The sequence below is a fragment of the Tachysurus vachellii genome, chromosome 5, assembly GCF_030014155.1.
Source record: "Tachysurus vachellii isolate PV-2020 chromosome 5, HZAU_Pvac_v1, whole genome shotgun sequence".
Classification (NCBI taxonomy): domain Eukaryota; kingdom Metazoa; phylum Chordata; class Actinopteri; order Siluriformes; family Bagridae; genus Tachysurus; species Tachysurus vachellii.
The window spans coordinates 25,890,236-25,913,980 of record NC_083464.1 but is presented as its reverse complement, the minus strand read 5'-3'; the positions used below and the strand labels follow the sequence as shown (position 1 = coordinate 25,913,980).

General features: G+C 38.1%; 2 protein-coding genes across 4 annotated transcripts; both read left to right on the top strand.

The window, feature by feature from the left end:
* Window positions 1-824: 824 nt before the first annotated feature.
* Window positions 825-15,729, top strand: trim46a (tripartite motif containing 46a). 3 transcript variants are annotated; one of them, XM_060870792.1, is made up of 12 exons: window positions 825-1,195; window positions 3,287-3,542; window positions 3,882-4,032; window positions 7,117-7,315; window positions 8,794-8,940; window positions 9,346-9,441; window positions 11,144-11,397; window positions 11,766-11,887; window positions 12,182-12,520; window positions 13,194-13,423; window positions 13,545-13,612; window positions 15,142-15,729. In XM_060870792.1, the coding sequence occupies exons 1-12, from the start codon at window positions 1,136-1,138 to the stop codon at window positions 15,542-15,544; spliced, it is 2,325 nt and encodes a 774-aa protein (XP_060726775.1). In that variant the 5' UTR covers window positions 825-1,135; the 3' UTR covers window positions 15,545-15,729. The 3 variants fall into 3 exon arrangements, with proteins under 3 accessions (XP_060726775.1, XP_060726777.1, XP_060726778.1); XM_060870794.1 differs by lacking the exons at window positions 13,194-13,423; window positions 13,545-13,612; window positions 15,142-15,729 and adding an exon at window positions 12,728-13,086; XM_060870795.1 differs by lacking the exons at window positions 13,194-13,423; window positions 13,545-13,612; window positions 15,142-15,729 and adding an exon at window positions 12,808-13,060.
* A 4,225-nt stretch (window positions 15,730-19,954) lies between these two features.
* On the top strand, window positions 19,955-23,529 carry si:dkey-247k7.2 (uncharacterized protein LOC797677 homolog). Its single transcript, XM_060870791.1, has 4 exons — window positions 19,955-20,110; window positions 22,315-22,410; window positions 22,914-23,029; window positions 23,242-23,529. The coding sequence occupies exons 2-4, from the start codon at window positions 22,338-22,340 to the stop codon at window positions 23,365-23,367; spliced, it is 315 nt and encodes a 104-aa protein (XP_060726774.1). The 5' UTR covers window positions 19,955-20,110; window positions 22,315-22,337; the 3' UTR covers window positions 23,368-23,529.
* The last annotated feature ends 216 nt before the right edge of the window (window positions 23,530-23,745 follow it).

The following is a 23,745-nucleotide window of genomic DNA, read 5'->3' as shown; positions in this document are numbered from 1 at the left end:
AAAAAAAAAATAAAAAATCTTGTAGTAAAACTGTACTGGAGTTTGAATTGTTTTGTAAATGTCTGTGAAATCTGATGCTTATATTTATCCTTATTTAATATTAATATTATTAAATAAGGATAAATAACTATAATAATTATAAAATAATTATAATATTAGTAACCAGCCTTATTTGATAATAATAATAGTGTTAAATAAAGATACATAATTATAAGAATTATAAAATAATAATATTATTATTATTAACCATCCTTATTTAACAATAAGAATATTGTTAAATAAGGTTAAATAATAATACAAAAATTATATTATTATTATTATTATTATTATTATTAACAACCTTATTTTACAATAATAATGATAATAATAGTGTTAAATAAAGATAAATAATTTTAAGAATTATAAAAGAATGATATTATTATTAACCATCCTTTTTAATAATAATAATAATAATAATAATAATAATAATAATAATAATAATAATAATAGTGTTAAATAAGGATAAATAATTATAAGAATTATAATAATACATTTTAAATAAAGATATTATAATAATTCTAAAATAATAATAATAATAACAATAATAATAATAATAATAATAATAATAACAATAATAATAATTATTGTTATTATTATTATTATTAACCATCCTTATTTAATAATAATAATAATAATAATAATAATAATAATAATAATTTTACATAAGGATAAATAATTCTAAAATAATTCTATTATTATTATTAACCCTTATTGTATTTTTTAAATTCATATATATTTTTGGCTCGCGCAGCACGCATGCGCAGCACTCATGCTCCACACTCAGTGAACCCGTTTCATCATCGTAGACGTCTGTTTTGGATCTCCTTTAGATGTACATCTCTCTCTTTCTCCCTCTCTTCTTATCTCTGCCTTTCTACAGAAGGAGCATTAACACCGTTTAAATTGAACACCACCATAAAATGGATAGAGTGAAAGTGGACAGCGCGATTTAGTTCATTATTACATATGTAACAGGCTGTATGTTTATGTGTCATGGCAGCTCCTGGTTAAAGGCCAGCACCGTCTCTGTGCTTCACTCCTGCAGCATAAAAACCTTAAGTGGAATAAATTTCTGCACCTTGGCTTATTTTTAAACATGGCAGACGCAGAGCTCCAGACTTTTACCTCCATAATGGACGCGTTAGTGCGCATTAGCGTAAGTATATTCTCTGCTTTTATCTGCGTTATATCTGTTTTGGTTTATCAATGCTTGCTTTATGTGCTTGTTTTAATGTCATTCAGCTCGTGATTAATAACGTCAGAGAGAACAAACGACTACCTTACTAACAGGCCATGTCACGTGACTTCATGTCATCAATAGCTATATTTATTAGCAATATTCCTGAGAGGCGCGCGCGTGCGCGGCCGTTACTGTATGTTATTCACGCGCTTTGTAACGGAAATGCTTCTCGTTATAATCGTAACCTATGATACGACATAGCGTATCATAGGTTACTTTACGGATGATTTAGACAGAGCACGTAAACGGTAAATTGAGAATAATCAGAGCGGATAATTAAAACACAAAGCCGCGCGAGGGATGCTCGAGAGGCACATGTTGCCATGGTGACGGACTGTGCGACTGTGCGGTGAGGAGGAGGAGGGGGGGTCTGTGATTTTAAAAGTGAAAAGTAATAGTGATAACAATAATGAAGATCCGAAAAATAATAAACCTTTACAATTTTTTTATTTTTTATTTTTTTGCAAAAATACTGGAAGACAAAAAAAAATCCCTTTAGTTCTGATATTGTTCTTTACTGAGGATGAGAATCACTCAGACTTTCATATAGTGGTGTAATGGAGCAGCAATCAATCTGAAATCTGGTGAAGGAAGACAGTAAACTCCAAAAAAAGTCTGAAAATGACACTAATCTAAGAAGGCAGCACTCCCTTTTCCTGCTGCGTGACCTCAGTATTGTATCTGTCTGACTTCTTATATAAAATAAAACCCTATAATTCGTGAATAAGATAACTTCTCTTTAGATAAGACACGACGGACCCCTGTAAAGCCCATGTCTATTAGCTCCACATAGCGTGTGGATGTCCTGCCTGGACACGGGTCAGATCTGGGCTGAATCTAAGATTGCTTGCTTATTAATATCCCGTAGCACCAAATGCTGTTTAGTCACAGTATGACATTTTAAACTCCAGTCCCCAAAACATTCATGACTCATCTGTCTGCAATGATGACCAATGAAAAAAAAAAAGGATAGGGGTTTATACAGTGATAACATTTTAATAAGAGGATGCGAACACATCAGTATTCTAGGGTTGATGCTATGGGCCATATTCAAAATGTCAGTGCTTGTGAATCTGTTTAAAAAGCAACAACCCATGAACCTTTATATTTACGACGCATCCTTCACCATAAGGCCATTTTCTTATTTGTTATCGAACCTCAGTTGGAGAGTTCATGGGTTGTCTGTCTTTTCACATACAGATATTTAATTATCCTGTAGATGAAATTTTCGTAGATGTCATGGCTCATATTGTTGACTTATGATTTCATGAACGGTTCATCACATGCCTGCTTTGCAAAAACTCTGGGTGTCAGAGCTTCCTCAAAGCATCCTGAAATTAAATTAGTTTGAACTGTTGGCATCGACAGTCAGCATGTCTTTCAATTTCCCTCGGGTACTTTTTCTGTTCCTTTTTCTCTAGTAGCAAATCCCACTGATCTACCACACTTCACTGCAGCATCCCCTGTTACTCAGAGTGCCACCTGTAGTATTTATGTAGTATTTCTCATTGCGTCTGCACTCTTCTGTCTGCTACGTCAACACTGCTACATGCTGATACAAACATTAGGCCATGTGTCTGTTCTAACGATACAAATATGGGAAGAATTGATTTCAGGTCCTCAAGTAGGAATGGGGGAGAGAACAAACACTATGTAAAAGGGCTGTTTTATATGTGGCCTTTTCTGTTTCTACTTGGCAAGGAAACAAACTTATGGCCTGTGAGTCTGAAACTTAAGAAAGTAAAACTTGAATGAAAAAAGAATGAAAATTTTAAAAAATCATACAAACAAATCATACTTTTGTAGACACTGGTGATTTAAATTAATAACCTCTCTTTATCCCTGGGTCTGTCTCTCATTGTCTGTGTCTTCCTTGCCTGTCTGCCTTTCTGTCCGTCTCTCTCTGTCTCTGTCTGCCTGTCTATGCATCTGCCCCATCTCTCTCTCTCTCTCTCTCTCTCTCTCTCTCTCTCTCTCTCTCTCTCTCTCTCTCTCTCTCTCTCTCAGTCTAATATGAAGAGTATGGAGCGGGAGCTCCGCTGTCCTGTGTGTGACGAGATGGTGAAGCAGCCGATTGTGTTGCCGTGCCTGCACAGTGTGTGTGTGTTGTGTGCAGCGGAGGTGTTGGTGCAGAGAGGTTACCCTCCTCCTGAACTCCCGCCGGAGCCCAACACACCCACGTCTAGCCCCAGCACTCGCTCACCACGACACGCTCGCCGACCACCACCCAAAACCGACCGTCTTGAGCGTGTGCTCAAAACAGGTGTGTGTGTGTGTGTGTGTGTGTGTAACTACAGTTTGACTGAAATGACTTTATCACTGCCTTAGTTGATGCAGCTGTGTGTGTGTGTGTGTGTGTGTGTGTGTGTGTAAGAGAGAGATAGATTTTTTTTTTTTTTCCCCTCGTCCTTTGATAAATTATTAATAATCTCAAAAGGAGTATATTTTCTGGATTAGCATTATTCAGGTCTCTCTGAGAAAATGAATCATTCTTATTCTCTCTTGCTCTTGCTCTCTCTCTCTCTCTCTCTCTCTCTCTCTCTCTCTCTCTCTCTCTCTCTCTCTCTCTCCCTCTCTCTCTCTCTCTCTCTCCCTCTCTCAGTATGTGGCACCTATCCGGGCCGGAGACGGAAAGACATAATTCCACTGAACATGTTGTTTCCTTGTCCCACTTGTCACCGGGATGTGGAGTTGGGAGAAAGAGGCCTTGCTGACTGCCTACGCAATCTCACACTGGAGCGCATCATTGAAAGGTCAAACACACACACAAACACACGCACACATACACACACTTATGTGCGCACAACTGCTTTCACTCGCGCATATAAGACTAACATATTAATTACAAATGAATCAGAAGCTTTGAGATCAATGTGTATCTCTATTACAGGGTTCCCTTAAAAAGTCTTAAAAGCATTGAATTTATTAATTTGGAAATAATACCTTAAAAAGTCTTTAAAAAGTCTTGAATTTTGATGTCTGGGTCTTAAAAATTGTGCTGTATGTAACTTCTCCATATTGTAATTTACCTCAAAGTTTCTTTGTCAACCACGATTATTTTGATTAAATGACGTAGTGTAAAAGAGTGGCGGAACCAATCATTGAGAACACAACGCAGCCCCGGGTCACCGTACAAAATACTGCGAACACGCGATGCCTTCAGTAAAGGAAGATCACGCGCTACGACACCACAGCCATAGACTACAACATAACACAACAAACAAAGGGGAAGCGCGAGAAATCAATGAAAATCTCAGCATTCCACAGGAAAGGTTGACTGACGCACGCAGTTATATTTTTAAAGTTTGTTTTTACCTTAGCTAGCTACCAATTTCATTCTGAGGTTATGGGGAAATGTAAATTTAATGAAGCATGGCTGGATAAAAACTCTTTTCGTCATTGGTTAAAACCAGTGGACAACAACGTTTTTTAGGCCTTTTGCACCATATGCAAAAAAAAGGTTCAGCTAGGTACAATGGGAATGAAGGCATTAGAGTCTCATGCCAAGTCATCCAAGCACATTAACGCTCTCAATGGACAAAAACAAACTCCTTCCATCAGGGTCTGGCTAGGGATGCGGACAGGCTGGCTGAGGAGGCTGAAAGGAAGGCAGGAAGCAAGATGGCTGACCTGATCTCCAGGTCCAGCCTCTTGCGGAGAGGCCATAAGGAGAAGTTGACCGAACTGGCTGTCCTTGATAAAGACATTGCTGCCCTGAGTGAAGAGCTAAGGAGTTGACTGTGCTTCTTAATTTAATTTAATTTATTGTTGAGTTCTGATTTTTGATGTTTATTGTTCAGGGGTCTCTCAGTTCCCCATATTCCCAGCATGGAATAAGTAGCTAGCTCATGTTAAAAAACAACTTAACATTGTTCGGCAAACTTTCTTGTGGCCTACTGAAATGTTTTTATTTTTCACACTGCTTGGCTTATCTTTTACCCATTCCACATTTGAAAAATAAATGAACACAAGTTCAAGGATTTTGTTTTTCTTTGCTGGTAGGGACGTGAAATAGGTATTCATTTTTTATATAAATGGTCTTAAAAAGGTCTTAAAAAGACTTGAATTTAACTTAAAGAAACCTGTAGGAACCCTGTATTATAGTGTCAGTATGTTGCTAGTATAAAGCCGATATTTTTCCAAACTGTCACATTAATCAGATGCTTAATCAGATGTTGGTTAATTTAACAATATGGTTTCCATCCTTGTTATATGGCAGATTTTAAAATGCCATTTAATCCATCCTGTTATTCTGTATTGTCTTATTTATATACTGTACCAACATTTACTTCAGATGAATGTGGCAACACGATACTAAATCAATGGTACGAACCCCTGAGCTTTAGGATGTAGGATATTTTAGCACTTTTTTTTAATGTGTTGTTTCATCTGTCAAATTAATGAAGTAATGCTCTGTAATTGTGCCATGTGGTGCTCAGGACTGCATTCAGGAAATCAAATATTTTTTTGGTGTTAAAAAAGAAGCATGCACACACACAGACAGACAGAGCATATATATATATATATATATGTGTGTATATATATATATATATACTCACTCTCTCTGTCACTCAAATACACACACACAAACACACACTCAGGCTCACAGACACACACACAAACACACACACACACACACACAGAAATAATAATAATGATTATTTCCTGAAGGTGTTGGCATCTCAGCTGGTGTTAATTACACTGTACTGAACATTTCCCAGAAGCACATTGATTCTGCATAAAGGTCTTAAGCAGATAAACAAATTTCTCGACAGTGTTCTATTTCTTTTTGTTACTAGCAAGACATTCTTGAAAGAGCAGAATGCTAGAAACCAGTTTTAGAAACAAAGCAGAAAGTCTGAGCTTTAAAAAAGGGATCGATGGAGAATAAGAAAAATGCCCTCAGACAGACTTCTGGTGCTTCGCTCGCCTTTTCCTGGCAACTGCAGATTAAAGTCCACGTAGCTCTTCAATCCTTACTCTGACAAATGTGCCTGTCTTTATATGGGCCATAAAAGCTGCTACAGAAGGAAGATCAGAGACACATTTAATTAGAGTTAAGCATAGCAAAGGGAAGGAAAGAAGAAAAGAAAGAAAGAAGGAATTAAAATCAGAAGCCTTTAGCAGTGTGCTGATGTGGTGTTTTGTGCAGCTTTGATATGCTGAGCTGCTGTAGTGTGTGAAGATCTGCTGAGGTTGTTCCTTTGCCAAAGACTCCCGTGTTTCTACACACTTGTATTGCTCGTATTTAACCATTATTTGAACGTTCTTGACTTTTAAACATAAAAAGAAAAAAGAAAAGTAAAACACATATTCTGTTATTATTGAGCCGTTGTGGCCTAATGGTTAGAGAGTTTGACTCCTAACCCTAAGGTTGTGGGTTCAAGTCTCAGGCCGGAAATACCACGACTGAGGTGCCCTTGAGCAAGGCACTGAACCCCCCCAACTGCTCCCCGGGTGCCGCAGCATAAATGGCTGCCCACTGCTCCGGGTGTGTGTTCACGGTGTGTGTGTTCACTGCTGTGTGTGTGCACTTTGGATGGGTTAAATGCAGAGAACGAATTCTGAGTATGGGTCACCGTACTTAGCCGCATGTCACGTCACTTTCACTTTATAAGTTTTAGATCATGTATAAGAGCATTTACACAAGAAATGTTGTGTTTGTGAAAATGCTATTTGCTTGGAAAAAGGATGAGAAGCTGAATATATATATATATGTATTAGGAGACACACTCTTGGGAAGCTTGACTGATCTGCTTCATATACATGTGAGTACTGTATGAAGAAAATCAGGTCTGTTATATCTAAAATGTCTAATTGTGCATATGTGTGTATAGGTACAGACAAACAGTGAGTCTGGGCAGTTTGGCAGTGATGTGTCAGTTCTGCAAGCCACCTCAAACACTGGAGGCCACTAAAGGCTGCTCTGACTGCCGGGCCAATTTCTGTAACGAGTGTTTTAAGTTGTATCACCCCTGGGGTACGCCTCGCGCTCAACACGAACACGTTCTGCCCACACACAGTTTCAGACCCAAGGTAAGCTTGGTCATTGTCATGGAAGCACTGAACTACATTTCCCGTCAGCCCCAGCACATGTTCTTATCACTTGCACCTGTGACACATTTTCACCCTGATTAGCACCATTACATAACTGTTCGTTTAAATCCATCTAGGAAGTTCGTATTTACAAGTTGGGAAGTCGTAATTACGACTTATCTAGGTGTACAGTGTATGTTCTCTTAATTAAGTACTTTAAGTGTACTTTATCTTAATTATATATTAAAAAATAGCAAGTTTTTTACTCTGCTTCTAGAAAATGAAGAAGAAATAATGTGCACCAGGTGTGTTGCTTTTTTATGTTTTTAATCAATTTATGAAAAAACACTAAACTTTTATAGTTACACATTATATCATAATTGCGGAAAGCTTTTGTATTTTTTTATTGTAAAAGCTTGAATGTTAAGCAATTTGCATGTAATCTAATAAAACCGCACAAACAAATCATATAATAAAGTAAATAACTAAAATCAACTTCCGAGACAAATTTACCTTCAACTACAGACGTTATCTATTTATTCTACCGTGTTTTCTTACTGTTTTTGCCTCCAACTCACAAACTCCAAACTTCCTACATGAATTGAACGCACCATTAGTTTCTGTGTTTCAGTGTCTCATTTTTAAGAAGTAGTTGTTGTTTTTGTGTTTTTTGTCATGTGTACTATAGTCTTGCTCATACTCTACATGTTTTTGCCCTTGTATTTTCTGTTTAGTTTCATGCTTCTTGCGTTTAACAGATTCAGTTGTTGTTATGCATTTCATCCTTTAAGAATTTGCACGTTTGTGTCTGTCTCCTCAACAAGATCATTTTGATAATGTCTCCATGACTGTCTGAGACATAGATTTCAGTAGTTTTTAGGTCATAGGGTGTCTAATCTTATCTAAAAAACACCGGTGTGAATGCAGGTTTACGTTCCATCCATAGCAGAAGCCACACTTGAGTCTTGAAAACTAAGATCCACTGATTATTACTTCATGTGATCAAATTCAAACAGACTATTGCTATTCTTTACAAAGGATCATTTAAATTGATGTGGCATAGAATATTGCATAAGCATGCGATTTGGGACATGTCTTTTTATTCTACTTGTGTATACACTTTATAAAAAAACATGACCCTTTATATGCTTGGCGTATATTATTCTAATTTCTCTTGGCTAATGAGAGGATTACCAGGAATTATGATGTGTTGATAATGTTAGTAAAAGAGAACTGTAAATGTAGGATAAAAGGTTTAAACACTAAGATTTAAAAGTTTTAAAAGTGTTATTTATATTGCAAGTGTGCTGTAATAAACATTTTAAAATATAGTATCAAGCTGCATTACTATAAAGTCAAGACATTACATATTATTATTATTATTATTATTATTATTATTATTATTATTATTATTATTATTATTATTATTATATGCCATGTAGTTTGCCATAAATTTTTTGCCTGTCTCTGTCTTTCAGGTGCTGGTGTGTGTTGAGCACGAGCAGGAGCGGATGCAGTTTTACTGCCGCTCGTGTCAGCGGCTGTTGTGTCCGCTCTGTAAGCTGCGCCGTGTTCACAACGGGCACAAGGTCATGCCCATAGCACACGCCTACCAGACTCTGAAGGTACTCTCTTAATACCCCAAATACTTCAGTAATATATAAAGCAGTACCTGTCATTTGGATACATTAATAGGAACAAAAAACCCTTATTGATTTACTGCATTGTATTGCATAATCATATCAACTTGAAGCAGTTATGAATCAAGTTATATTTAATCACTGGCTGCTATAAATGGATCTTTTATCAAGTCACTAAGATGTGCCTTTTCCAGTTCAGCAGAGTTTTTAATTAATTTTTTTATGATTGTTGCAGAAAGATACGAGCGATTTTGCCTTAGCTTGTTTAGTTTTGTTTGGGATGTAACTTGCAGAGTTTTGTGAACAAGTACAAAAGATTTATGAGCCCTTGTTAAATACATTTCTGAAAACAGTGTCACAGTGTTCATTGTTCATGTTGTGGTTTAACAGGATAAAATTACTAAGCAGATGAACTACATTTTGGCCCATCAAGAGAGAGTGCAGGCCCAAATCACACAAGTGGAGAGTGCCATCGCTCAGACAGAGGTAAAGCTTCATCTACTGCACATTTTATTATCTGAATACAGGTCAGATTGTTCTTGTATTAAGTCCTTTGTAAACATGGAAAACTTTTTTTTTTTAAGTTACATTTACACGTTTATGTTCATACACAATTTCTGCAATTACAGATCAAGAGTTTCATTTAATGCTCACATCATTGTGATCTCAGTGACTTTGACTGGATTTTTAATGGATCTTAGTACCATATAGGCTTTACATTTTTCCAACATGGGGATTTTCATAGTTTTACAAGTTTAACCATCTCTAGATTTTATACAGAATGGCATAGAAAACAAAAAAATCCTGTGAGCGTCAGTTCCTCAAGTGGAAGTCAAGGAAAACCTTGTTGAGAAACGCCACAGTAACTCAATCAGTAAAACCACTGTAAGCAGCAAATCCTCTCAGATTGGACAGAATTTCTGAGCTTATTTTCAGTTGAGCATTTCAACACACACAGTGTGAAGAGAACTCATGAGATTCAGACATAACGGCTGTATAGACTTAAAAAACCGAAGGCATCAATTTGCTAGGGAACAGAAATAAATGCTGCCTAAATAAATAAATAAAATCGGAAATAAATGTTGTGACATTGCATAAGCTTGTAAAAAAAAAATGGATGCCACAGCGAATACATGCTGTAATCAAAGCAAAAGCCAGTCTCATAAAATATTAGTGTGTGTGTGTGTTTTTTTTTTTTTTTTTTTGGTCAGGCAGTAAATGATACATGAAGTGATTTTATTGCTCTCACATGATCTCCATTTTATATTTGCTCCTATACCTTATTCACACATTCTATTATGAGAACCTCTAAGCATGCCATAGGGTTTTGTGTCTGTTTTTAATTATATTAACAGCAAAAAAAAAACATCCATGCTTTTGTATCACCGAACCTGTTACCAGGGCTGTCAAGTATCATGCATTGAGAGTGACAGTCTCTCATTTCGGTCTTTTCTCACGCTCTCCCGCCACACACTGTATTTCTCACGCAGAAAAACTTTTTGACTATTTATCATATATTTAATAAGCCGCAGCGCCCAAAATGTATCAGTCCGCACCGCTGTCTCTATGGAACCGGGCAGGAATCAAGCACGTCTCCCCTGGAGTTCTTAGTCGAGCCTGACACTTATCAGCCAATCAAAAAAAAAAAGGCTACACAATAGCCAATCAGAAAATAGCACTATTGTATATGGGGGGGGATTTAACGCAACAACCAATAACATTCATTAGAGATGGTATTAATGGTCGGTTTGAACAAAACCTCAACACGAAACCGCTTGTCTCTGGATGGGACATTGTCCTCAATCATGACCCTAAAAATGGCTGGCCTTGAGCTGAACTGTGTTAAATGGGAGCAACATTACAAATGATAAAGGAGTCCAAAAAGGCAACAAACACTTAAAATAAACACCACCAGTCATAATCTCTCTCTCTCTCTCTCTCACACACACACTCACACACACACATTAACAAATGGAAATTGAAGAAATACGTTGTGTTTGGTTAAATTGTGGTCAGTGATCCTGGTGAAACACAGTTTTTTTTTGGGTTGGGGTGTTTGCTGGGGGTGTTGGAAATGTCACTCTTGCTTGTCTTCAAAACTTGAGAGCCCACTGTTACGCATGCTGTAGCTATAGTTAGATGCTCTCCATGTCAAACACATCATGTATTTGTGCGCCTGTGTGTCTAGGTGAATAGCGCTGTTGCTAAAGAGCAGCTGAATCAGTGTGTGAACAACATGCGTGAAGAGATGGCCGAACGGCAGAGTGTGCTGCTCAAAACTCTGGAGGAGACTCGCGCTCAAAGATCGGAAGCTCTAAACACACAGCTTTCAGAGAAGCAGAGCCTGATGGACAATGCGGGGCTCGTCATGTACACACAGGAGCTGCTGAAAGAAAACGACCAGCCGTGCTTTGTGCAGGCTGCCAGAGTCACACATAACCGGTGCGAGTGTGTTTGTGTGTGCAGTAATAGTCTATACTGTATATTTTTAGACTCTAAGAAACAGTATGAGGTGGAACAGTAGGGAACATTTTCACTGTGGTTATCACACAAACTAAAGAGTGTTAATTGGAATTTATTTATTTTTCTGTTCTTGTTTGTTCTGACCCTTTTTTTTAAAAAAAATCGCAACAGGCAATAACATTTTTGTGGTATTATTAAATATTACTCAAGTCACTCCTTATCACCGTCTACTATCATACTGGTATACTGCACTCTGTTGTGTTTTTGTTTATTATCCACCAAATTCCCAATGTTTATTCAGCTGTATTGATTTCTGTGCTTCTGTGTCTTCTCTGTGCCGTTCACAGGTTGGTTACAGCCATAGAGAACCTGCAGCGCTTTTCAATCTCGGCTGATCCCTCGTTCCGCCGTTTCCATGTGGACATCTCCCGAGAGCTCAAGCTAATCAGCAGCATGAATTTCATACAAGGTTGTTATCGGATCCACCAAACTAAATGCATTTTCACAACCAAGCTGTGATGCCTATTTATATTTTCAGTGTGCTGATTCATTGTCATGTGGTTGTTGTAATTTACTTAAATGTACTGATTCGGTATTTTGCTGCATTTTGATGATTGGCATTTGATCATTGTGGTATTCTAATTCATTATTATTACTTGTGCTGATTCAGGGTATTGATTTAGAGTGACAATTTAATGTGCTGCTCGGATGTTTAGCTATTTAATAGCATTCTAAAAAAAGCATTTCATATTTTCTGCTCTAGCTCCTCTGGCTCCTGTAATCGACACCCAAAAGACTCTGGCCTATGATCAGCTGTACCTGTGCTGGCGCCTCCCGCAGGACTCGGCTCCTGCCTGGCACTACTCCGTGGAGTTTCAGAGAAAAGATGGCAGAGATGGACCTTTATGGGGTGGGGTCAAATCAGAAGGCTCTGGAGGCCCCAACAGCCCATGGCAGCGCATGGACGAGGTGGGCGGGACTTGTGCAGTGATTGACAGACTGGAGATGGACAGCGTGTACGTGCTGAGAGTGAGAGGCTGCAACAAGGCAGGTTTTGGGGAGTACAGTGAGGAAGTTTATCTACATACACCTCCTGCACAAGGTAACATACAATATTAGTATCAACATGTTTTAAAAGTTTTTTTTGTTGCATACATTATATGTACATTCATAGGGATATTCATCATCCTAAATTCAGTTTGTTTATGACTTATTTTTGCACTTATTTTCCATACCTTCACTTTTTCATCCAACCTTTAAATGCTCTGTTTGCCTTCCTGCTTCATCAATGTCTTCCCCATCCGTCCAGCTTTTGTTCAAATCCTCCATTCCTCCCTCCCTCTCTCTCTCTCTCTCTCTCTCTCTCTCTCTCTCTCTCATGTAAATCAGGCTCTTTATCCACCCTCTCACATTTATCGTTTTCCATTTATTCTTATCTTTGCTTTATCTTCTCTTTGCTTCCATTGGCTTTTCTTCTTCTCCTGCTCTGACTTGTATTCCTGTTTGACCTGGAATATATCAGCTGCTTGACTGTCTCCAAATCCTAGTATATGTACAAGTTTCCTACTTTCCTCTTTACCCTACTCCTTGTTTCTTCCTTCTTTCTTGTCCTTCCTTTACCTTTCTACTTGCTGTACCTCCATTTTATTTCTGTCCTGCTTATGTTTGCCCTCCCTTTTCTCTGTTTGTATACGATCCCCACCTCTCTGTTCCCTACTACTCCCGTGGCTCTCTCTCTCTCTTTCTTTCTTTCTCTCTTTCTTTTTGCCTCTCAGTGCTGTCATTTTGTCTGGACTCTCGCTGGGGGCTCCATGCTGAGCGTGTGGCACTGGGTAAGGGGCAGACGTATGCCCGTAGCGTGCCTGGTCTGACTTTGCTGCAGTCTGCCGACCGCGCCCTCACTTCCTTCCATCTGACCACTGACCTCCTGGTGGCAGACGTGTCAATCACACAGGGCCGTCACTACTGGGCATGCTCAGTGGAGCCTGGTTCCTACTTAGTCAAGGTGAGCAGCCAACAGATTGGACAGCAGAGACTTTATTATTCAGAATATTTGAAAGAATTTTAGCGATTCATTGATTTATGTGTGCATTTGTCTGTGTGTGTGTGTGTGTGTGTGTGTGTAGGTTGGTGTTGGTCTAGAGACAAAGCTTCAAGAATGGTTTCACTTACCACAGGACATGGCAAGTCCACGGTAAAGCTGTTCACTTTTTAAAGCACCATATTTACATTTAAAGATGCAGAATTTTGTAATTAAAGTCGCCACACGTCACCATGAATGAGTATACTTCTTATTATAATAATAAACTTATTCCACAAGGCTGACTGTATTATTTTTTCTTTCTACCACAGTGCTGCTGAATTTTCAGTTGACTCAGAATGGTGATGATTGATTTTCTATAACAGCATTGCTTGGGTTATATTTGAGATGGCAAAGAACTGATGCCTATTCTAGTGGCATGGATAAAGGAGAAAATTTCAATAATTCGATTCAGTCCTATAACAGTTTGTATTAAAGTGATTTTTCTGTGTTTGTGTTTTGTTAAAAGCAGCTAAGTAATGGTTTCAAGTCCTCACACCAGCCCAATGATTCATTTCCTAAAACGTAATACTTTAAGTGTGATTCAGACAATCTGACACATCATTGTAAACTTTGGGATAACAGAATCCTGGGTTATCTTGTTTCACATTGCTCATATTACCTGGGGTTAACAATGAATCCTGGCTGTTCCTAATCTGATGTTTCACACTGTACATTCATAAACCCTTGCTTAACCTACATATTGTATTTTTGTGGCATCAACCAGCAGGATTGGATAAATACAGCATGTGGCCTCTTTAAATAACAACTTGTCCCACAAACTTTAAAATCAAAACTGGAAAAGAAAACTGACTGATACTTGGCCGATGTACTAGTACGAAATACTAGGTCTAAAATTTTAAAGCAATTGCAACTCTGCACTTGACCAGGCATTATCTTTCACAGCTTTATAAATGTTTTGTGTAGTTGACCAGGCGTTCGTCTGCCGTCAATATTTTATTTCCCTTAAATGCAACTACATTTACTGCATCTTTATCCAGTTTATCTCTTTTAATACAACTTTAATAACTTTAACTGAGGGTTAAAGGCCCTGCTCAGCTGACAGATTGATGGACTTTGGATTTAAGCTCGCCACCTTCTGATTTGTAGACCCTGTTTACACATCACACAGGTTTCTGTGACTGTAGATGTGTTATGATATGAAGCACCAATGCACTGTTCATTTTCTGATTGTGTGTCTGTTGCTAAGTATCTAGTTGTAACATTCTAACATCACATTGTTTCACACTGTACACATTTGCCATGCTAACTTTGATTCAGAGAAGTGTTTCATAACCCTGCTTCAAAATCACATAAGTTAAGTGTACATTACATACATAAAGAGTCCTAAATTGCTCATTTCAGTGATGCCCACCGAACGTTAAAGATGTTTGCTGTTGTGTGTTCTGTTAAGTAGCAAGTTAACAGTAAGCACATAATAATAAAAGCGTCACTGTTTTGAACTGCACTTGATTGAGAAGAGAAGAGAGTATGGAGAAGAGTATCTTTTCTTGGTCTCGTCATAATATGCTACTTCTGTCCCAGCCTGTATTTATAAATGAAACAGGTAACAGTTTCTGCCACACACACTGTATATACCTCAAGGATTAAACATTCTCTTGATCCCTTTTCTCTTTTATCAGATATGATCCTGACAGTGGGCATGACAGTGGAGCGGAGGATGCTCAGGACTGTCCGCCTCCATTCTGCTTCCTCACCATGGGCATGGGGAAGATTCTCATGCCCAAATCCGGGGCATCTAATGGCATGTGTGGCCCTCTCACAGCCCCCCTGCCCCCACGCCTCGGCGTGTGCCTGGACTTTGATAAAGGACATGTTACTTTCTACGATGCTCACTCTCTGCGAATGCTGTGGGATGGGATTGTCGATTGCTCCGCCCCTGTTTGCCCGGCCTTTTGCTTCATTGGTGGAGGCGCGCTGCAACTGCAAGAGATGATATCCAATCGCAGCACGGAGCAAGCCCCACCTAGAAGAGTCACCATTCAGTCTCATGCTACGAATCTGACTGAAAAACTGAAGCCATAAACAGTTCTACCGGAAACTCTTAAGCACCTTTAAAGTCACAATTTTTGTTCCATATTTCGAATTTACAGGCAGGGCTTTATATTAAGATTTGCTCCTGCATTATGCTTATAAAATGCAGCATGCAGATAATCATGATTTCTCGATGCAACCCTTTATGCTGTAAATAAAGTATGTTCAGTTTGGTGCATGAATAGTATAATTCGGCTATAGGCATACACGACGAATGATTTCGCATTTCGTTTGAAGGGAATAATGGTTTCTAAGCTATTTTTTACACGCTTAACCTGTGAAGCACCACGTTAATAGTTTGTACAGGCTTTGACTAATACTGGGTTGTTTGCTTTTTATAGGATTGTACTGTATATTTGCCACATTTCAGTCTTATTTGTTTAGATCAAATTTTGGTGTCATACTTAGGAGAGTCCCGTGTGTCTGTTTTGTGTGTAACACAGTAAGATCACTGCATAACTGTCCAAAACGCTGCCTCAGTCTGTCAACGTCCAATCACAACAACCCAAACCAGAAGAATCAAACATCCGTTCATGTTTGTAGAATGTCTGCATTTTAGCTGTAACGTAAATGTCAGATACATGATCCTGTGGCGTTATGGCTTTAGTCGTTAAGGCGATTTCTAAAAGTCATCCCTCAGATAATTATATTTTTAAGCACACACATCCTAAGTGTTTCTTTTCACAACAAAGCTCTTTACTGTGATTTGCCAGCAGACGTGACGAACGGAAAACAAACAATTAGAACAATTTGAATGTAACATATCACAATAGTATAGTCGTTATTACAGTGTATCACAAATGTCTCAGATAAATATAGAGTATACATAGTAGAATACAATTCATGACTAAATATGTATGATTATAACTGACACCGATTTTAGCGAAGCATGTTATAAAAACTTCAAATGAAAACGGATTTTAAAAACAGAGCGAAAAACATGTTTATGCTTAATATCCAAAATGATCCATATATCAGATCAATGTTTCTGCTGATGAATTTTTCAGCTCTGTTTAACTTTCAATTATATTCTACTCCATTTCTATAGTAGCAGCTCAGGACGTGTATGGCATTTGTTTTTCGAAAAGTGACTCGTTGTTGATATTTGATGTGTGTGCGCATTTTTGGAAGGAGTCTCCAGTGCCATTTTGTACCAGATATACAGCTGTAATTTTTTTTCTTCCCTGATGCAGGAAAATCTTCAGGACAGATTGCTTTGTGGTTTCTCTCTGACATTACAAGCTGCTTTTCCTTTTTTTTTTCTTTTCACATGAGACAAAAAAGTGAGAAGAGACTGGTGTTGAATTGACTGTTTTTAGCTGCTTTGGCAGGTTTGCAGAGATTAAATGACATTAAATATAACTATAAATTAATAAAAATGTATGAGGTGTTCTTGCAGTTGATGCAAATTGCTGCTTTAAAAGAGGAATGAAACCCATTAAGCAGGACATGCAGTTAGAGGAGAAGAGAAAAAGAATCTTCAAAAGAAACTTCAGGGTTACATACTGCAAATGTTTGTTTGTTTGTTTTTTGTCCTTTGTGTATTAATCTGGCAGTGGAAAATGAAATTCTGAAAAAATAAATCTAATTTGTCCCATTCACAACCATGTATGATATACTGATATTTCCACTGCCTGTGCCATAAAAGGTAGAACAAAATTAGTTAAATAAATAAACAATAAAGATAGAAATAGAATTATCTGTGTGGGGGCACTGTGGCTTAGTGGTTAGCACGTTCGCCTCACACCTCCAGGGTTGGGAGTTCGATTCCAGCCTCCGCCTTGTGTGTGTGGAGTTTGCATGTTGTGGAGTTTGCATGTTCTCCCCGTGTCTCGGGGGTTTCCTCCGGGTACTCTGGTTTCCTCCCCCGTCCAAAGACATGCATGGTAGGTTGATTGGCATCTCTGGAAAATTGTCCCTAGTGTGTGATTGTGTGAGTGAATGAAGAGTGTGTTTGTGTGCCCTGTGATGGGTTGGCACTCCGTCCAGGGTGTATCCTACCTTGATGCCCGATGACGCCTGAGATAGTTCGGATAAGCGGTAGAAGATGAGTGAGTGAGTGAGAATTATCTGTACAATCGAAGGAAAAATATAAAATATAAAAATACATGTAAAAATAAGAACGTTGGCAGAACACTGACTATTTTGAAGAAATTGCTGATGTTTGCAATTTGTGCAATATATAAATGATCATTAGTCCTATTAATGGCTAAAACAGTATAAAAGATACCCCCCACATTATTTAAAAAAAAAGCACTACATTCATTTAATTATCCATCTATTCATTTTCTGTACTGTTTATCCTTCCAGAGGAGGAAACCAGAGTATTGTAGGAAGCCGCGGAGGCCCATTGGAGAACATCAAACCAGCCAGTAATCTGGAGGCACTACAAAAAAAAACAAAAACACAAAAACAGGAATCCAAGGCTATCCATTTTCTCTACTGTTTATCCTTAAAGAATAAACCAGAGTGCTCGGAGAAAACCAAAGAAGCACAGGGAGAACGTGCAAATTTCACACACACACAACAGAGAAAGGAATCAAACCCTAAACACCACAATATATGCAATTTGTACAGTGCAAAAATCTAGCTGAGGTATCGGTGAGGTGCAGAAAAATCCTGAAATGTCCAATATGTTGTAATGAGGCTACAGAAAGTAGGATAATCAGAAACAGATTAAATGAAAACATTGTCTAACACTGTCTGAAAAGTACAAGCTGAAGACTACCGAAGCGCTCTGACAGGTTCTTCAGGATGCCTGGAGCAACCTATAATCTAGAATGGCTTTATATGTGACCAAGAATCTTCCATCAGGTCTAAGAAATTTGCTTGCATGGGAAATCTTTTGATTTTCTTTAGATTCAATTATATAATAAGGCACTGAATAGTTCGAATGACATGCTTACATTTTTGAATCTAAATTTTGAATTGAATTTTCAATATTTCCTCAGTAATATTGAATACTATGAATTCAATACTGCAATTGTTTATCTGATGCCATGAAAACATAGCAAGAATGCTAGAAGGAAGGTCGCTGTAATGATACATTCCAAAGTTACTTCTTTGTTCTTTCTGAATTCCTCGGCATCTCATGAGCACGTCCTCATACTTTTTTCTCCGCTGTGATTGGGTAGGAAATATCAGGGTTTGGCTATCTTTTCAAAAATACTAGGCAATTGTGTGTTCATTATGTTGTGTGTGTGAAGGTTACATTATTAATCCAAAATATGGCATGAAATACACAATCAGTGACCACTTCATTAGAAACACCTCCATATTCATGCAATCATCTACCCTTCCATCCATTTTCTGAGCTGTTTATATGACACAGGGATGCTTCCACCTCGAAGTCTATCTCAGGGAACTCGGGACACAAAAGGGGACATATAACTAATCACAGGCCACAATCACACACTAGAGATTTTTTTGGACAGGGAGAGGAAACCAGAGTATTGTAGGAAGCCCCCAAAGCCCATTGGAGAACATCAAACCAGCCAGTAATCTTGAGGCACTACAAAAAAAAACACAAAAACAGGAATCCAAGGCTATCCATTTTCTGTACTGTTTATCCTTAAAGAGTAAACCAGAGTGCTCGGAGAAAAGCTCTGAAGCACAGGGAGAACGTGCCACATGACAGAGAAAGGAATCAAACCCTAAACACTACAATACATGCAATTTGTGCAGTTCAAAAAACTAGCTGAGGTATCGGTGAGGTGCAGAAAAATCCTGAAATGTCCAATATGTTGTAATGAGGCTACAGAAAGTAGGATAATCAGAAACAGATCATGAAAACATTGTCTAACACTGTCTGAAAAAGAAAATATAAGCTGAAGACTACCGAAGCGCTCTGACAGGTTCTTCAGGATGACTGGAGCAACCTATAATCTAATATCTGTTGTTGCCTCAGATGCCTGATCTCATCTCTCTCAAGCTTCAACATGCCGGTGATGCTTTCCTGCTCATCACTGTTGTAAAGAGTGTTTTTTTTGTGTGTGACTATGGCCATTTCATCTCGACAAGGCACTTCTACACTGGATGCTTTTTGGAGATCTTCTCTATCTCTATAACTATATACTATGAGTGAATAAGTCACAGAGATCATAATTTTGATGTGAATAACATCTGACCATCTTTTCCTTGTTCCTTGTTCCAACTGTTGGAACTGTTCTACAAACACTACAAAGTATAATTTTGGTGAACTTTTTTATTCTTTTTCGTGCCTATCAGTGGGCTATTTTTTATTTTACTCAAACATTTAACCTCTTCATAACTTGAGGTAGAAGTGTGTCTTTATTATCTGTCTTTCATCATGTAGATATTGCTGTGTAACGTCTAACAACATTCCAAGAACAAAAGATGGAACGTGTATGGGAGAGAGAGAAAGAGAGAGAGAGAGAGACTCTGTACCTGCCCACATTACTCACACCTCATTTCTTTGTTCCTCCTTTTTTTTTTGTTTTTTACAAGGCATGTAAATAAAAAGTCACATTGCATTTCTCTTTCAGTTTACTCTTCTGATGTACCAAGAAAACCTAAGCACCAGAACATCTAACACAGGTATGGGTCTCATCTTTATCACAGTTCTTCTTATCCACGTTTTGTCTGATTAACATGTTTAATGGATCTGATTGTGTTTTTTAATGATCATATCTACATAAATGCAGATCTGCAGATGTACAAAGATATATTGTTAAATATATTGCTCCTTATTATTATTATTATTACTCTAGGATCAATGAAGTAAGTTAATAATGAGGTGATGTGAAGCAGTTGCTTGTGATTTAGGTTGAATGTGTGTGACATTGCTTTATAACATAATGAAGGACAAGCACACAGTGCAATACTGTCTTGGTGAAACAGACTGGATTAATTATTCTGAGAAAAAAGTCTGACAGTTCCATTGTTTTTACATTTACATGAATGTATTTGAAAAAGAAACTGATAGAAATGTTCATTCTAAGAAATAAAAGTACCCAGGTGTAAGGTTTCTTGTTGCTGGGGTAGAACCACAACGGGGGCATCTTATCATGTATATCTAAAAATAATTTAAGTTACCTTGTGATATAAACATCTGATGCCAACAGATATAAATATCTGATGCCATCACCATAGCAACATAGAAAAGTACAGTTTGCTCCTTTTATTTCTCAAAGTGTACAATGAGCCAGAATACAAAACCATGGTGTGAAATTGCTATGGGAGGGACAGAAAAACCAACAACAATATGTTTTACATTTCTTTCTGTTATTTAATTAAGTTCTCAAATGTACCTGAACAAAGACAAAGCTGTTAAATCCTCGACCTCAAAGTTCATGGCTTGTGCAGACTAACCAGTTCATCCGGTCACACAAACACTGATTACTCTCTCATACGTACATTGAATTTGTAGCTCTTCCCACTCATTATGGACAATGTGAGATCTCTGGCTAACAAAATGGAGGAGCTGACAGGGATAGTTACATGCCAGACAGAGTACAGAGAATGCATTACGGAGATATGGTTTCACAAGGACATACTGAATCAAAACCTCTCTGTCGAGGGCTTTCTGTCAGAAAAACGGTGTCTTCACCAGGTGAAATCCAGACCCAAATGCAGGGATGACATAAAAAGGGGATTTATTAAGAAAAACAGCAAAGACATAGAAAACACTAAGGAAGACAAAACAACTGAGACAAAACAGAAACAAGGAGAAAGATCAACACACAAGTCAGCCAACAACAACCGGAATAAATAATGGGAATAATCAGTGAGACACAAGGAACAAGTGTGCAGAGGTGGGAATGGATTAAGGATTGGGTGGGGAAACACACATGAGCACAAACCGAAAACACAGACACCCTGGTGTTCAGACATGACATAGTTCATGAACGTCATATCACAACTTCAGACCAAACATCCGAGTGCCCTCATCATCATCTCGGGCAACTTCAACCAGGTGAGGAGAGGACCCTCGTCTTAATGTATGCAAACCTGAAGAATGCATACAACTCCTGTTATATATCTCTGGTTAAGAGCAAGACTGTGGCCACCAGAACCGTGAGGAGATGGATGGATAAGACTTATGAGGAACTTCAGGCCTGCGTTGAGGTTACGGACTGGCAATAACAGACTACATCAACGTCTGCATTAACTGCACTGTACCACCAAGAACTATCCTCTGTTATCCCAACAACAAACCGTGGGTAACAAATGATATCAAGGCCATCCTGAATTATATTTATATTTACGGCTTTTGGCAGACTCCCTTATCCAGACCGACGTACAAAAGTGCTTTTAAGTCTCTATCGCTAAATACATTAACACTGGTTCACTAGGTTACAGACTTACTGTAGGATACCATTAACCTAAAACTGTTTAGGTTTTTTTTTAAACATTGCTAGTTCCAGTGTTCCAGGAAGAGGTAGGTCTTCACCCTTCGTTTGAAGATAGCCAGTGAATCAGAATACTTTATTAATCCCAATGGGGAAATTGGGTTTGTTACCGTAGTTGGAACTGTGACTCTATGATTTCCATTTGTATACTGAAATTTATGTTAGGTTTAAGTTTAGGTGTAGACATGGAGTTAATTAACTGGATTAATAATTGTCAGTGAAAGGATAGTAAAACAAAGGTGTGTGTGTGTTTGAGAGAGAGAGAGAGAGAGAGAGAGAGAGAGAGAGAGAGAGAGAGAGAGAGAGAGAGACAGAGTCTGAGTCGCTGTCCTGTTCCTCCTAATGATATAAAAGTATCTCAGTGTCTTCATGTGTTTGTGTCTTCCTCAGTGTTTGGCTGAGACTTTGCTGTAATGGCTCGCTTCATACTCTGGGTTGCAGCATTGAGCCTGGTTTGCCTCATGGCTGTGGTCACCTCGGACACCGGTTTGTTCCAACTTTAGCACTAGAAATCTTGTGCACCTTAAACATAACACCACAACCGTAAACAAATTTCAGTGGCTAATATACCCATAATTATCTACTTTACAGTGTCTCTAGAATGTTGAATGTTGCAGAGGAACTAACAAATCATATACTTAAATCAAATGTGTGTGTTAATCGAAGTTAGATTGGACACGGGTTTTGTTTATGTTTGTAATTTTGTACATCAAAAACTCTACATTCAAAACATTAAATGTCTTCTGAACATATGATATAGGCATTAGACTTTTATTCCAAGATAGGATCTCTCTCTCTCTCTCTCTCTCTCTCTCTCTCTCTCGCACACACACACAAACACACATACACTCCTACACTCTGACAAAATGCAGAAATGTTAGCTGAAAGTACAAGTAGAAACTATTATACTATTAAAAAACATTTATATTTCATTTAAAAAAAGATTCTAGGTGCTAATAATTGCCTCCCCTCATGTCTCTCATTCACAGCTCCACAGGTGACCCCTGATGAGAATATCTGTGCCCAGTACTTTGACGATGGCACCACTATGACTATTGGACGGGTCTTTGACATGATCGCAATCAGATTCAGGGATTATGTTCCGGTGTGTGTTTGCTTCCTGATAAAACTTTCTATCAACACACACAATTGTTTTATCAAGTGTTTATGCTTATCTTGTCAGCTGGCATGTTCACTGATACGGCACTTTGCTTTTTTTTTGACATATTTCTCAGTCACAAATTTGTACCAGTCACAACAGTGTATAGCTAAAGCACACAAGCTCCCTCTCTCTCTCTTTCTCTTCTCTCCCTCTAGGACTTCGCCAGTGAGCTGATATGGGAGTTCATGAGGTTTGCTGATAGTAACAGGGATAACCGTCTCAACCAAGCGGAATGTGAACAGCTCATCCAGTACATCAAGCAAAGGGCTCCAGCGAAGTAAAAATAAAAGTTACTAAATAAAAAAAGTTTTTTGTACTAAGTCGGCTTTATTTGCAATCAGCTTAAAGGTGTGTGATGTAAATGACTCTCTAACAATTACTGAGCAACTGATTTCTGAAGTGACTGAAGAAATCACATAGCAATAAAACTATTAAAAAGTGAAGACCTGAACTGTGTATACTGATGTAAAGATTTGCATTTGTATGGAAGCATTGTATGCACATATTTTGTGTATTTTTGAATTTCTCTCAATTTCTACTCTCTCACGCGCACACACACGCACACACACACACACACACACACAAAATGTTCTTACATAAATGTCTTTTTCTCCTAGTTACATAAAATATTCTCCTATTTACCACTTGACTCATCACCT